Source organism: Garra rufa, chromosome 12, assembly GCF_049309525.1.
Source record: "Garra rufa chromosome 12, GarRuf1.0, whole genome shotgun sequence".
NCBI lineage: Eukaryota > Metazoa > Chordata > Actinopteri > Cypriniformes > Cyprinidae > Garra > Garra rufa.
This window is the reverse complement of record NC_133372.1, coordinates 10,881,809-10,897,537: the sequence shown is the minus strand read 5'-3', so window position 1 is coordinate 10,897,537 and position 15,729 is coordinate 10,881,809. Positions and strand designations below refer to the sequence as shown.

The 15,729-nt window shown below is 36.9% G+C and overlaps 1 protein-coding gene across 1 annotated transcript in view; it reads right to left on the bottom strand.

Annotated features, from left to right (window-relative positions):
* kcnh7 (potassium channel, voltage gated eag related subfamily H, member 7) overlaps window positions 1-15,375 on the bottom strand; it is a 127,180-nt gene extending 111,805 nt beyond the window's left edge. The window contains 2 exon segments of the mRNA XM_073851426.1: window positions 11,752-11,982; window positions 14,878-15,375. Coding sequence (XP_073707527.1) covers window positions 11,752-11,982; window positions 14,878-14,953 — 307 coding nt within the window. The 5' untranslated portion in view covers window positions 14,954-15,375.
* Between the last annotated feature and the right edge of the window lie 354 nt (window positions 15,376-15,729).

The following is a 15,729-nucleotide window of genomic DNA, read 5'->3' as shown; positions in this document are numbered from 1 at the left end:
AAGTCATGTACATCTTGAATGACATGGGGGTGAGTAATAATACTGATAAAGTGCTAATTACAGGTCCTTCTCAAAAAATTTGCATATTGTGATAAAGTTAATTATTTTCTGTAATGTACTGATAAACATTAGACTTTCATATATTTTAGATTCATTACACACAACTGAAGTAGTTCAAGCCTTTTATTGTTTTAATATTGATGATTTTGGCATACAGCTCATGAAAACCCAAAATTCCTATCTCATAAAATTAGCATATTTCATCCGACCAATAAAAGAAAAGTGTTTTTAATACAAAAAAGTCAACCTTCAAATAATTATGTTCAGTTATGCACTCAATACTTGGTCGGGAATCCTTTTGCAGAAATGACTGCTTCAATGCGGCGTGGCATGGAGGCAATCAGCCTGTGGCACTGCTGAGGTGTTATGGAGGCCCAGGATGCTTCGATAGTGGCCTTAAGCTCATCCAGAGTGTTGGGTCTTGCGTCTCTCAACTTTCTCTTCACAATATCCCACAGATTCTGGTAACACTTTAGAATACTGTATCTTACTTACTGCAGAACTAATAAGGAATTATTGAAGAACTAACAGCTAACTATTCATTAACACTTGACTCATTACTGTTAACTACTAAGGAAGATGTGTTAACTAATCAGTATGTAATACAATTTTGAGAATGTGTTAAGTAACAGGTAGCTAATCAATAACTAATGTATTCTGTCATACCTCCTGAAGAACTACTATTAATTATCTAGTAGTTATGGTTCAAAAACATAACTATGTAATAACTACTACAGAACAGTTATATGCAAATAGTCACCATAATAATCGGGCTGTGGCCCACAAATCAAGTACTTGAGTAAAATTACAGATACCACAATAAAATATTACTCCAGTTATTAGTTATTAATATTAGTCCAATTATAAATAGGCCTATTCATTTTCAAAACTACTTGAGTAAAAGGACAACTACAGTAGTAACTTTGTTACGGTCTACTACTATTATTAGCCTATAATGAAAATGAAATATACTCTTGTGAAATTATCTGATAATTGTTTATTAATTACTAAAGGGTTCACTATAATTTTACTTTAGAACAGGCCTATTGTTGCAGGTTTGAAATAAGTCTTGCAGAATTATTTGATAATTATTTATTAATTACTAATGAGTTCCCATTGTTTTCACTTTAGAATACTGTTTCAGGTTCTAAGTAATTCCTGCGTAATTATCTGATAATTCTTCATTAATTACTTAAGGGTTGACTATATTTGCGCTTAAGAACAGGTGTACTGTTGCAGGTTTGAAATGAGTCTTGCAGAACTATTTGATAATTATTTATTAATTACTAATGAGTTCCCTTTGTTTTCACTTTAGAATACTGTTTCAGGTTCTAAGTAATTCCTGCGTAATTATCTGATAATTTTTCATTAATTACTTAAGGGTTGACTATATTTGCGCTTAAGAACAGGTCTATTGTTGCAGGTTTGAAATGAGTCTTGCAGAACTATTTGATAATTATTCATTAATTACTAATGAGTTCCCTTTGTTTTCACTTTAGAATACTGTTTCAGGTTCTAAGTAATTCCTGCATAACTATCTGATAATTTTTCATTAATTACTTAAGGGTTCACTATATTTGCGCTTAAGAACAGGTCTACTGTTGCAAGTTTGAAATGAGTCTTGCAGAACTATTTGATAATTATTTATTAATTACTAATGAGTTCCCTTTGTTTTCACTTTAGAATCCTGTTTAGGTTCTAAATAATTCTTGCAGAATTATCTAATAATCCTTTATTAATTACTAATGGGTTCCCAATATTTTCCTTTTAGAATAGGCCTATTGTTTCAGGTTTGAAATACGTCCTGCAGAATTATTTGATCATTCTTTTGACAATTCTAATTCTATTTACTAATGGGTAACCTGTATTTTTACTTTCGCTCAGTCCTGGCCTTACATACAGGAACTGAATTAGTATGATATATGCTGAGGACACACAGTACTTTATACAAAATATAAAAACTACAGTAAGTTATCGCATGGCACTGGAGTGGTAGTTGGGTTCCTATCAGAAGCTAAGTGAATTTCTTACAAAACATTCACAAGACAATTCAATACACAGGCAAAACCTGTGAAGTTTATTCCGTTTATTAATATTGCATTTGCATACTACTACTACTGCTAATAACATTTATATATGAAAGGGTCACAACTCAGTTTAGTTGTGTATGACTGTTCATTAGTAGTTACTTCATAGTTATTTTTCTTGAACCTTAACTACTAGATAATTAATAGTAGTTCTTCAGGAGGTATGACAGAATACATTAGTTATTGATTAGCTACCTGTTACTTAACACATTCTCAAAATTGTATTACATACTGATTAGTTAACACATCTTCCTTAGTAGTTAACAGTAATGAGTCAAGTGTTAATGAATAGTTAGCTGTTAGTTCTTCAATAATTCCTTATTAGTTCTGCAGTAAGTAAGATACAGTATTCTAAAGTGTTACCCAGATTCTCTATGGGGTTCAGGTCAGGAGAGTTGGCAGGCCAATTGAGCACAGTAATACCATGGTCAGTAAACCATTTACCAGTGGTTTTGGCACTGTGAGCAGGTGCCAGGTCATGCTGAAAAATGAAATCTTCATCTCCATAAAGCTTTTCAGCAGATGGAAGAATGAAGTGCTCCAAAATCTCCTGATAGCTAGCTGCATTGACCCTGCCCTTGATAAAACACAGTGGACCAACACCAGCAGCTGACATGGCACCCCAGACCATCACTGACTGTGGGTACTTGACACTGGACTTCAGGCATTTTTGCATTTCCCTCTCCCCAGTCTTCCTCCAGACTCTGGCACCTTGATTTCCGAATGACATGCAAAATTTGCTTTCATCCGAAAAAAGTACTTTGGACCACTGAGCAACAGTCCAGTGCTGCTTCTCTGTAGCCCAGGTCAGGCGCTTCTGCCGCTGTTTCTGGTTCAAAAGTGGCTTGACCTGGGGAATGCGGCACCTGTAGCCCATTTCCTGCACACGCCTGTGCACGGTGGCTCTGGATGTTTCTACTCCAGACTCAGTCCACTGCTTCCACAGGTCCCCCAAGGTCTGGAATCGGTCCTTCTCCACAATCTTCCCCAGGGTCCGGTCACCTCTTCTCATTGTGCAGCGTTTTCTGCCACACTTTTTCCTTCCCACAGACTTCCAACTGAGGTGCCTTGATACAGCACTCTGGGAACAGCCTATTCGTTCAGAAATTTCTTTCTGTGTCTTACCCTCTTGCTTGAGGGTGTCAATGATGGCCTTCTGGACAGCAGTCAGGTCGGCAGTCTTACCCATGATTGCGGTTTTGAGTAATGAACCAGGCTGGGAGTTTTTAAAAGTCTCAGGAATCTTTTGCAGGTGTTTAGAGTTAATTAGTTGATTCAGATGATTAGGTTAATAGCTTGTTTAGAGAACCTTTTCATGATATGCTAATTTTTTGAGATGGGAATTTTGGGTTTTCATGAGCTGTATGCCAAAATCATCAATATTAAAACAATAAAAGGCTTGAACTACTTCAGTTGTGTGTAATGAATCTAAAATATATATGAAAGTCTAATGTTTATCAGTACATTACAGAAAATAATGAACTTTATCACAATATGCTAATTTTTTGAGAAGGACCTGAATTAAAACTGAAAAGTACTAGCGAATATTTTTAATGTGTTAATGCAATAAGAGTAGCAAAATCATTTCTAAATGTCATTTACACTTGACATTTAAAACTGAATTTACATAAATACTGTGTGATGAATATAGCAAGTTCAGTAGGCTTCAAGCTTCCATGAATAACAAAGGTGTCATTTTTAAATGCAAATGAAGTGACTGTGAGTCTTTTCATGTTTAGTTTAAAAGTGAATAACTAAATATTAAATGACATCCAGTTTATAAAAAGACCACATTTATGGCTTGGTTTTGTTGGAGTAATTGAGCCTTGACAATGAGTGCCTTTGGAGATAAATAACATAAAAGACTTTGAGAAAGCATCAGCGTAAACTAGAGAGAAAAAACTCTGGAGCTTAAAAAGGTTCTGCCATGATGTAGGAATACAAATCTCTTTTGTTTTTAATTTTGTTACTTTTATGAGTGTGAACAGTAGGATGAAAACTGAAGAAGGTATGGAAACAGAAAGAAAAAGACACAGAAGCTTTCTAAAAATGCTACACGCACCTGCTCATCATTCACAGTTTAATGCACTCACAGTGGAAGCCACTAAAATCACTACAGAGAGCAGGACCAGAATGTGCCGTGCTACGGCTCACTGAGAGACCCCATTTACACCTCAGAGAGAGAAGTGAATTCATATGCAGTCTCTGGGGTGGAAACCAACGTAATGACACGTCCATTAGTTCATATGATGTACAAGAGACACGCAGAACAGAGTCAAGAGATTTCACCTGACAATAAAGTAAGGTTTAGAAACACTAGCTTAAAGTTCCCCCTGGGACATAACTATGAAGAGAAGTCAGGGAGTTTAATGGAGAAGAAATGTCAGATAAATTACGCCTGCTTTTTATACTCGTAGCAGCGTGACTGACAGAATCATATGAATGGTCACTCCAGGTAGGAACTCTATTTAAAAGACTCTTAAACTGCTACTACATTTTTAAAGGGCATGAATGATCTGTGATGGCTCTAATACATTATTTCCATTTGGATAATGCACTATTACGAGCTTACTTTTTCAATTAAGAGTTAGTGCAATAATTGTGGTTATGACTTCTTCGCTGAAACAATAAGGTTTTTGCCCAGACAGATTTGAGCAAATAGAGTCTCCCATTATAGTTCTCCAGAGAATCATCATGAGAGATAAAAACTAAAGATGGAAATATGAGATGGGGAGAGAAGTGTCTTTGCATGCACTGCAGAAACCAGATGAGAAACGTAAGAGGAGAATATTGATATTACTGAATGAGACAAATCTCAGCGGGAGGACAGGGGCCTGGTTTGTGCTTTTGTAAGGAAGCTTGACTATGTATTAATACAATGTAATAATGTATTAAATGTATTAATTTAGGTATGCATTAGTTCATATAACCTCCTGTAACTTATTTGAAACAGAGCATATATGCCACATTTCCTAATAGTACTCTCTCTTTTGTTTTTTTACAACTGGCTGACATCACAGTTATATAGGAATTATATATTAAAAGAGTAACCAGTTATTTTTTATTTTGCAATTACATTGCCATTTTTCTGTAAAATAACACTAAAAAATAATTATAGAGTGCATTAGAGTGCCTGCCCACTTTTTCAGCATCATTCAGCATTAGTCTTGCTGCATTTCCCATTCATTGTTCCCACAGGGATTTTAAAGAAGTCATTGTTAAAGCATTATAAGCCATGAACCAAGCTTATCAGATTCAAGGCGACTCACAACATTACAAACAGTACAAGACATTAATGAGGGAAATGACTACAATGCCAGGAAGCACTATGACTGGCATAATCAAATAAAAAAAACATGGAGAAATATAAAAGTTGTTGATTATATCTATTGAAAAAAATATTTTTTACATTTAATAAAACATTATAATTAGGGCCGGGACTTTAACGCGTTAATTTAGATTAATTAATTACACAAAAATAACGCGTTAAATTTTTTTAACGCATTTTAATCGCACTAAATTTTGCACCGTGGAACGTTTCTCACAGGATTAGATTCGGCGGACCGATTACACTGGAGCACAAACTAGCGTTCATAGGGACCATGTGACGTCACTGTGCTTTATCGCCGCCATTTTTGTGTCCGCGCTACCTGTTTTAGTCTATGGTCACAGCAGCCACAACTACCAGAGGAAGATCAACAAAACTCCCAGAATGTTCACAACAGGGATACAATATGCCCGGGATCTGTTGTTCTGTTAGCTGTAACAACAGTCATCAGAAAAAAACCTAACTACAGATTTATTCGATCTCAGCAGTGCTTGAAGTGGGTCGGTATGCATATAGCCTTTAGTGTACCGGTGTCATTCACGCAGGTGCTTTTCACAGCAGGGTGTTTTTTCGGCACAACAAGAGTAGTGCAATAATAATTAATTATTGACTAAGATTGTAAATAAGTAGATGATAACGAAAATAATGCCTTAAAATGAAAAGAATCAGTTAATTACATTTTGAACCGATCAACTCGTACGTCAAAAGATTTAGTAAACGAGAATGCATTCAAACAGTAAGTTCAAAACAGTGCTAATGCAGAGAATAGTGACTTATAGTACACCCAGATGCCGTAAATTATTTGTTTCAGTGTGTATTAGGCTTAAGAGCAAGAGTGTTTACAGTTGAAGGCATTTTAGAACATGCGGTGTTTAATGAATTATGAAAATTAAATAATAAACGCTAAACTGTTGTACTAAGTTACATAGCGTTCGTCATTGCAACGCCTGCAGTAAAGTATATACATGTAAAAAAGGTTCTTAAAATAATCATATTTGTTTTGCTAAAACTATTTATGTACAATTACCCTAAAAATTATTTGTCATACAAAAATGGCACACACACAAATCATCATCCCGAGTAAATGGTACCATTGTGAATTGTGACTGGCTGCACAAGTGATGTAATAAACTAAAGTAAACTAAAATGTTATGCGGCCATATAGTCTGGATGAATGAAAAAGCATATTTTTAAACGGAAATCGCATGCTTTTGGTGCTTGAATTTGAGATCCGGGTTTATGAATACACAAAACGTGAAAGACGTCTTCCCTTGGCTTGCTGGATGTTGGGCTTATGCTCAATAATCACATTTTTTTGCATTCGGCAAAACTAATTTGCCGAAATCTAAGCGCGGACTGTATTAGTGCCGTCAGCGCGAGTCCCGTTCGCTGTGAAGTAGTGACCAGCCGGCAAAGGATTCTTCCAGGCCTTAAAGCCTTCACCGAGCGACTACGTTCACAATAATTTACACAATCTGTCCTAAACATACAATCAAGTCAAATACACAGTGTGGGAAGTAGTGATAAAAAGTAATTTCTTGTTTCAATTTATTAATAAATCTCATTTAGATGCGCTGTGCCTGTTATCATATCGGACACAAATATGGCGGCGAGCATAGCGGAAGTGACGTCTTTGGTACCCATGGATACCAAAGAAGCTGCGTCCGTCCTAAATAGTATTGTATGTCCCAAATCGTAGTATGTTTAAAAAGTATTCCATAGATTCCCGGATGGTCTACTACTTAACGATCAATGCACACTCTAACGGCTAATATTGCCCACAACAACACACTGCGCCGTGAACGAGGATTCGATTAGAACTACAAACACGCATAAAAAGTGTTAAAAAAACTACAAACATGGAGGATATACGCAACCAACGGACAGGTAGAGAAAGGGGTTTGAGGGATAAATAATCAGTGTGTAACCTGATAAAAACTATTTTTAAATGTTATCCGCCTTATATTCCATGTGCAGCAACATTTATAATGATTTTGTGTTTGTGGTTTGGTGTTTGGTCATTAACGTTTAAATGCATAATTAAGCAAACACAAGAGCAGAGTTCTCGGAATGAAAGACTGGTTAAAGAACGTGCCTCTTGTTACACATAATGGCAATCTTGCACTGGTTTGTTGGACTTGGTTGAACAAAAATAAACAATATTTTGTTGCTTAAGCTTATGTATTCAGTCATTATTCAATGGTATACTAAAAATCCATGTAAAAATCTTAATTCTCACTGTTCTCAGGTCAAATATTTACATGCGATTAAAATGCGATTAATTTCGATTAATTAATTACAAAGCCTCTAATTAATTAGATTAAATTTTTTAATCGAGTCCCTGCCCTAATTATAATAAAAACAAGCTGAAATCATGAATAAAATGGATGGCTTCAACAAAAGTACCTTTGAATAACAACCTTGTAGCTGACAGTAGTTCCGTCTTTAAAGGTTCATAAGCTACTGTTAAAAATAAATTTCCCAATTATAGAGAAAAAAAGAGTTTTTAACTGTTGAACTCTAGCCTCTTTCACACATACAGTCTAAACTATCATCAAGATGTGTCAACAGGGTCTTTTTTCAAAAATACTGGTACATTTTTAGGCAAAGGAAGTTGTAATATTACCATTAGATTACTTTTATGATCCTACATGTGAACAAAGCATAAGTCTATGCACACAGAAGGTCAGCACGCACTGATGTATGCAGTCATAAAATCATTCTATGACAACTATGCAATGTTTACAGCAAGCTCTGTTTTAAAAAAAAAGACTCAAGACCCTGCCTTTATTTCCATTCATCAGCACAGCACCTCTTTAGTTTGATACTATTGTGCAGCATCTCATGTTTTAAACCTATAGCAAAAACATGCTGTGTGTAATCGGTCCTTGACGCCTATCACTGGGAGTGAAACTAAATCTCTTCTCCTCATCCAGACGGATAAAGGATAGGTTATTTACGATGATTGGCATCATGAGTTTACTGGTATTTTAGAGCTCATGTTTGACTGGCCCTTTAACAATAAAAACTCAGATTACCGCTGCTCATGCGAACAGCACGTTTTTGTATTTAAGGGAAAGTCAATCTGGTAATTTTATGGCAATTTACCAAGTTTAATGTGTGTAAGGGGCTTATTATGGTTCTTGTACAAGAAAGACAAAAAAATCCATGTCCTCTTTTGAGGACATGTAGTCTCTCACTACATGAGGCACTATAGCTGAACAGGATAAAAAAAACCTACAGTATTTTAGCTCTCAGCAGTCTCTCTGTGATCTGAAGCAAAATTGTCGAAGACAATAGGAGCTGTCATTTCAGTGCTGACTTTAACTTCCTCTGCAATAATTCAAACACACACTATGCTCTGCCTTTTACTCTCTCTCTCTGTTTATATTCCATATCCCAAGTATCAGTTTATTACAAGAAAGACCATATAAAAGCAAGTAAAGTCACTATTCAATAATAAAAAAGTGATATAGCCCAAAATACATTACAGTGACAAAAAGAAATACACACTGAAAAGTGTTTTCCTCCAATGTAAAGGAAATTTGACGCACAAATCAAAGTACATCATTAATGTGGAATTTAAAGCTGAAAAATGTAATTTTTGTGCCACTGCCATCACCAAATGGAACTGCAAAAAATAGTAATTGCTTTCAAACAGGTTTAATTCTGCCTGTCTGTTATTGGTTAGTGAACACATGGCCCCGCCCCAACCTCAGTCTATTGGCTAAGAAGATGTTTATATGTCAGGTTGGCCAGCATACGTAAAAATCAACTTAACAGCCTGCATATAATTGGTTAATGCCATATTATTGTAGCACTGTTTAGAAATATTCTTTTTCTCTTTTATTAAATGAGACGTGTCATGACAATCAGACTTTTTCCATGTTTAAGTGCTATAATTGGGTCCCCGGTGTATCTACCAATCCAGAAAATGTGAAAAAGGACATCCTACTAACTTCGTTTCGGTAAGCCTTTCTCTTCAAGCATGTGAAAAAACGAGCCGCTCAGATGTTGTGGTTATGAGTAAATGAAATGCATTTGTCTGTGTTTCACTACCGTCTCGAATCACACTCAAGGAAAGCGCTTGAGAAAGTGTCTCTTCCCCAACTTGGTACACTTTCAACTCTTTTTTTTTTTTGTCTTGAGCAAGAGACTGACGTTCACATTACATGATTTGACTGATTTTTACGTAAAAAAAAAATTAACATTCATGTTTTTATAACCGCAGGCCAAATTCAAAAACGAAAACTAAAATGAAATCACTTTTGAGAGCAAGGGAGCCCCCTGGTGTTTCAAGGGTCCTACGCAGCTTGCGTATTTTGCGTATATGGAGGATCGGCTCTGATTTGACAGTTTAAGCGCAATAAGACATGAAAGAGAACTTAGTTTAGTTCTCACATGCCTTGTAACAGTCGCTTTCTGTGCCTGTGCTTCAGATGTGTGTGTTTAGAAAAGCCTACATCAGAAGTTTAAACTAATATGGCTTTAAAACACATGCCCCCGGTTTATAACAGACATTGCCTTCCTAGACTAAAATGTAAGTCTGAGCTGTTTCAGCTGAAAGAAACTTGCACTGACTGATCTTAAAATATATCAGTGCCTTTGTTTTGTCTCAAGATGCACAGCAGTAACAGCCCAAAACACATTACAGTGACAAAAAGAAATACACACTGAAAAGTGTTTTCCTCCAGTGTAAAGGACAGAAATTTGACTCACAAATCAAAGAACATCATTAACGTGGAATTTAAAGCTGAGGAGTGTAATTTTTGTGCCCCTACCATCACCAAATGGAACTGTAAAAAATAGTAACTGCTTTTAAACAGGTTTAATTCTGCCTGTCTGTTATTGGTTAGTGAACACGTGGCCCCGTCCCAACCTCATTGGCTAAGAGGATATTTATATGTCAAGCTGGCCAGCATACTTAAATATCAGTTTAACAGCCTGCATATAATTGTTTAATGCCATATTATTGTAGCACTGTTTAGAAATATTCTTTTTCTCTTCTATTAAAGGAGACATACCATGAAAATCTGAGTTTTTCCACATTTAAGTGCTATAATTAGGTCCCCGGTGTATCTACCAATTCAGAAAATGTGAAAAAGGACAACCCACTAACTTAATTTCGGTAAGCCTTTCTCTTCAAGCATGTGAAAAAACGAGCTGCTCAGATGTAGTGGTTATGAATAAATGAAACGCATTTGTCTGTGTTTCACCACCATCTCGAATCACACTCAAGGAAAGCGCTTGAGAAACAGTGTCTCTTCCGCAGCTCGGTATGCTTTCAACTCATTTTTTTTAAAGTCTCGAGCAAGAGACTGGCGTTCACGTTGATTTGACTGATTTTTACGTAGAAAGAAATTAACATCCGTGTTTTCATAACCGCTCACCAAATTCGAAAAACAAAACTTAAATGAAATCACTTTTGAGAGCAAGGGGGCCTCCTAGCGTTTCGGGGGTCCTACGCAGCTTGCGTATTTTGCGTATAGGGAGGATCGGCTCTGATTTGACAGTTTAAGCGCAATAAGACATGAAAGAGAACTTAGTTTAGTTCTCACATGCCTTGTAACAGTCGCTTTCTGTGCCTGTGCTTCAGATGTGTGCGTTTAGAAAAGCCTACATCAGAAGTTTAAACTAATATGGCTTTAAAACACATGCCCCCGGTTTCACAGACATGGCCTTCCTAGACTAAAATGTAAGTCTGAGCTGTTTCAACTGAAAGAAACTTGCACCGACTGATCTTAAAATATATCAGTGCCTTTGTTTTGTTTCAAGATGTTTTTTTTCTAAGGCACGTTTATAAAAATTACTTAAATGTCTTAATTGAACCATGGCCTAATCCTGGCTTAGGCTAAGCCCTGTCTATGAAACTGGACCATGATTTCAGAGTGATCGATATGATAATCAAAACCAAACAGAGTATCTAAGCTATGAGCAGTAAATGCAGTTGCATTTAAAGACACATGCACGAAAACAGCATGTTTCTGCTTTCACTCAAAATTGGCATTTTCAAAATAATATAATAAATGATCTGTGGGGTATTTTGAGCTAAAACTTCACAGACACATCCTGGGGACACCTGAGACTTATATTACATATTGTAAAATGGGGCATAATAGGCCTTCTTTAGGCAAAAGTTTTAAATTCCTTTCATTGAGGTTTCAAATAAAGATTATACAAAGCAGAATAATAACATACACTGTAACATTAAGTAAACTCAACCCACATTCTCAGGTTAACTGAACCACTATAAACACGTAAAACTCGCATACTCACCGTCCTTGCGGTGGTAGGTGATCTCCACTTTGCGTTCCTCTGAGCCCAGGAGAGCCTGTGCTACCTGCGCAATAGCGTGCCGCTTGGTCAGCTGTCCGTGCAGGAAGTCGCAGGTGCACGGCTTTTGCATGATGTCCGGCCGGGAAAACCCTGTCATCTCACAGAAGGCGTCATTGCAGTAGATGATGGCACAGTTCTGGACGCGTGCATTGGCTATGACAAATCTCTTGTCTGTAGAAACAGGCAGTAAAGAGAGTTTTTAGGACAAAGAAAGTGTGTAAAGGAAGCTAAGGTGAAAAGATACTCTAAATCATTTTCAGTGCTGTTTCCTGCCATATGAGCACTTGTGCTTTTGGCAGAGTGTACCTTCAGATTAAGAAATGTAGGGTTGTAAATTTGAGTCATTAGGCCAGAAAGCCTTGCCAAATTTTACAACGTTACACTGGCGATGTTTACATGGACAATTTTTGTTCCAATAGAAATAAAATCATTCTGATTGATGAATCTGAACATAGTGTTTAAATGAACGCTTAAATAAAGAGATCAGGTTGATATGCGTGTTTACATGTCACAATCTTCAGTATCAAATTTGATCTTTTTACATGCACACACTGCACAAATACAAAGATTTTCCCAATGGTTGCACATACTATTCTCCTACCATTGCTTCTTTTCCCTGTTTTAAGGAGCAGACTTAAAATTGATCTATTTTGGGACCTAATTAGGAGACGACGAGCACATGAAGCTTTGTGCAGTGCTGCTTTTATCAAGAAGTAAAATCTTCCATTCCTGTGGCCAAAACAAGCCGTCTGTGGATGAGAGTATGAAGTGAGGACTGATGGGACATTGTTCTGCACCACTTCACAGACGATGAGTGGAAGGAGAATTTTAGAATAACATAACAGTCATTTATGACACTTTATTTCTACAAAATCTTGCCATTTCTATGACACTGCACATACACAGCACTTTACAGTTTCGGTTTTCAATCCGATCAAGTTTTTACATGTGTTTAGACCTTTGTAAAGGTCTAAACCACCCCTTCCAATCAGATCAAATTTTTTTCAGATCAAGCTTCGGATTGGGTTTTACAGTCCAATTGAGCCATTAATCTGATTACAAACAGATTATTTGGTTGCATGTAAACACCTTGATTGTTGATAAAGTCTCTGCTATTCACACTTTTTAAATAACAATATGCCTTCCATCAAGCATGATGGGAAGAAACTTTATTGCATCAGAGAAATGTGAAAGTATGAAACAATTTAAAGTAATGTTTAGGGCTAAATACGAGTAAAGCACAATAAAGCATTTGATTACCACTTGTCTCTCCTTTACTTTAAAAAAGCAAAAATCCAGGTTACTATGAGGCACTTACAATGGAAGTGAATTGGCCTTATTTGTACACTTCAGTACAATCACAAGATAAACAATATGTGTTGATTTTACATTGAAAGCACATTTGGTAACCTTTTTTCTGTGATTATAATACATGGAAAAATCCTTCAGGTTCCACAAATTCTTTGTTTTTTCAGCATTTTTTTTTTTTTTTTTGACGAACTAATTTGCAACTATTACAGAAGGTTCAAACGCTTACTGATGCTTCAGAAGGAAACACAATGCATTAAGAGCCGGGGGTGAATACTTTTTGAATTTGAAGATCATGGTAAATTTTACTTCTGGGAAACATGTAAGTATCTTATGTAACTTCTGAAGGGAAGTCCAAAATGACGAAAAAATATGATATTTTGGCAAAATAAGAAAAAAATTACAGAAATTTCAAAAGTTTACACCCCCATCTCTTAATGCATAGTTTGTTCCTTCTGAAGCATCAGTGAGTGTTTGAACCTTCTGTAATAGTTGCATATGAATCCCTCAGTTGTCCTCAGTGTGAAAAGATGGATCTCAAAATCATACAGTCATTGTTGGAAAGGGCTCAAATACACAAAAATGTTGAAAAACCAAAGAATTTGTGAAACCTGAAGGATTTTTCTGAAGAACAGCGGACAGTTTACCTGTACAGGACAAACTTTCACAAAACAAAACCAAAAAACAAAACAAAGCTGTGGATCATTCAGGTCACAACACAGTATTAAGAATCAAGTGTATGTAAATTTTTGAATGGGGTAATTTTTACAAATTCAACTATTGTTTTAATATGTTATTAAAATAATGTGTTTTGTATGATCCCTCTTATTTTCACAAAAAAAAAAACACTTGCAGATTCTGCAAGGTAACCGTTTTGCCTTCAACTGTATATGTTTGTGTGTTGTATGTATGTAGTTATTAGACTTATATTTCATTTAAACTGTAAAAATAATTTAGATTTACAGCTCAAATTTTAACAGAAGAATTGACATACAGTACTGTATAATGCTGTTACAAAATAAGCTTTCCTTTTCTTTTAAATTCTCCAAAATTGCCCAATTTATTTCCATTTTAAGAACCCCACCTCTTCTTCTTCCTTCGGGACAAGTCAAAATATTTTTTGTGGTAATCAACACCGACTGAGATTAACTAAACCCATAATATTCCTTTAAAAAACATTTGCACAAATGGTCTTGTCAACAAATGTCCTCCATGTTTTGTCAACCAGAACATGTCCTTTTCCATTAACAGTTCTCACTTGATAGAAAACAGCAGAGACAGTAAGGCATGGAAGAGTGATATTTTGGCAGTGGACACTGGGCCCCTCAGCTGAGTGCCTGTGGTAGTGTGAGTAAACACATTAACACTCGAACACAACACAAACGGTGACATTTTCTGATGCTGACGACACGATGTTAGCTGAACACTGGATAACACAAATGGACAGTTCCTCCCTAACGACTAATGGAGAAAGAGTCCAAGCACTATCCAAAATCTATTGCGCTGTCAGCCACTTAACTAATCAATGTTTACAAACGGCAACAGCACAACGCTAATAAATCAAAGTATCTATTTCTAAATTTGGACATAGAAGTACGGCTAAAAAAAGTTGTACAGTCAGCGTGAGGAGATAAATTCTCCGTGTTATAGAGGTCACGCTAAACAATAAACCGCAAGTGAAACGCATCACATGCAGGTTTTATTGTTAAAAAATGAAATAAACAAACACTCCTGGAACATCTGGAAGGTGACACTCACTTTGACCCTCGAATTTGCGGATGATAATCCCGAGAAACGTGTTCTGAGGCGCGACGTGACCTCGTCGCACCGGCATGATTGACGGCTGGTTGTGAGCGAGAGCCGCTCGATCGCGCTCCCCTTTGAATCCGTTGGATGAGCTTCACGAACGCAGCGCGGGGTAACGCGTTTCTTTGTGATGAGAGGTCATTCCGGCGACGTCTTCTCCTTCTTTCCACCGTTAGATTGTCGCGTTCCGTGATTCATTCCCGTTTCTGTTTTCACCGGTAGTCGCTGTTGGAAACGAAAGACGAGAAAACGAGGCGCTCTGTGAGGAGGCTGCGGGTCTGAGCAGCATCTCAGTCGAACTGAAACCCACCGATGTGACGAACTGCCACAAACTGACAGCAGTGACGTCTGTCTCTCCGCGAGGGGCCCGTGAGCGCGCGACGCTGTGCAAGGAGATGCGCGAGGAAACGGTATCTGTGTTGCGCGAGAGAAGCCCAGGAGGAGGGCACAGTTCACACGGATCGCTCTCCGCAAACCACGTCAAACAGCACAACACATGGGGTTTTCTTTTTCCACCTTTAGGATATCCATGACAGTGAACTTAACAGCGGCTGCAACTAAATTAGACAGGTCAATTACAGTGTTATCTGGATCAGTAAAGTAAAGACTGTTTATGCAAAAATGCGACGTCAAATGTAAACTTTAACCCGTTAAAGCATGGAAAGTAATTAGGTTCGACCTTTGCAAATGTGTGGTAAATTTGGGACTGTCCATGGTGCTGGAAACACTCCTATTGAAATAAGAGCGTTTCTCCAATAAAAAGGATGGAGGGAAAGAAAAGAGAGGAAGATGCCTCATTAATAA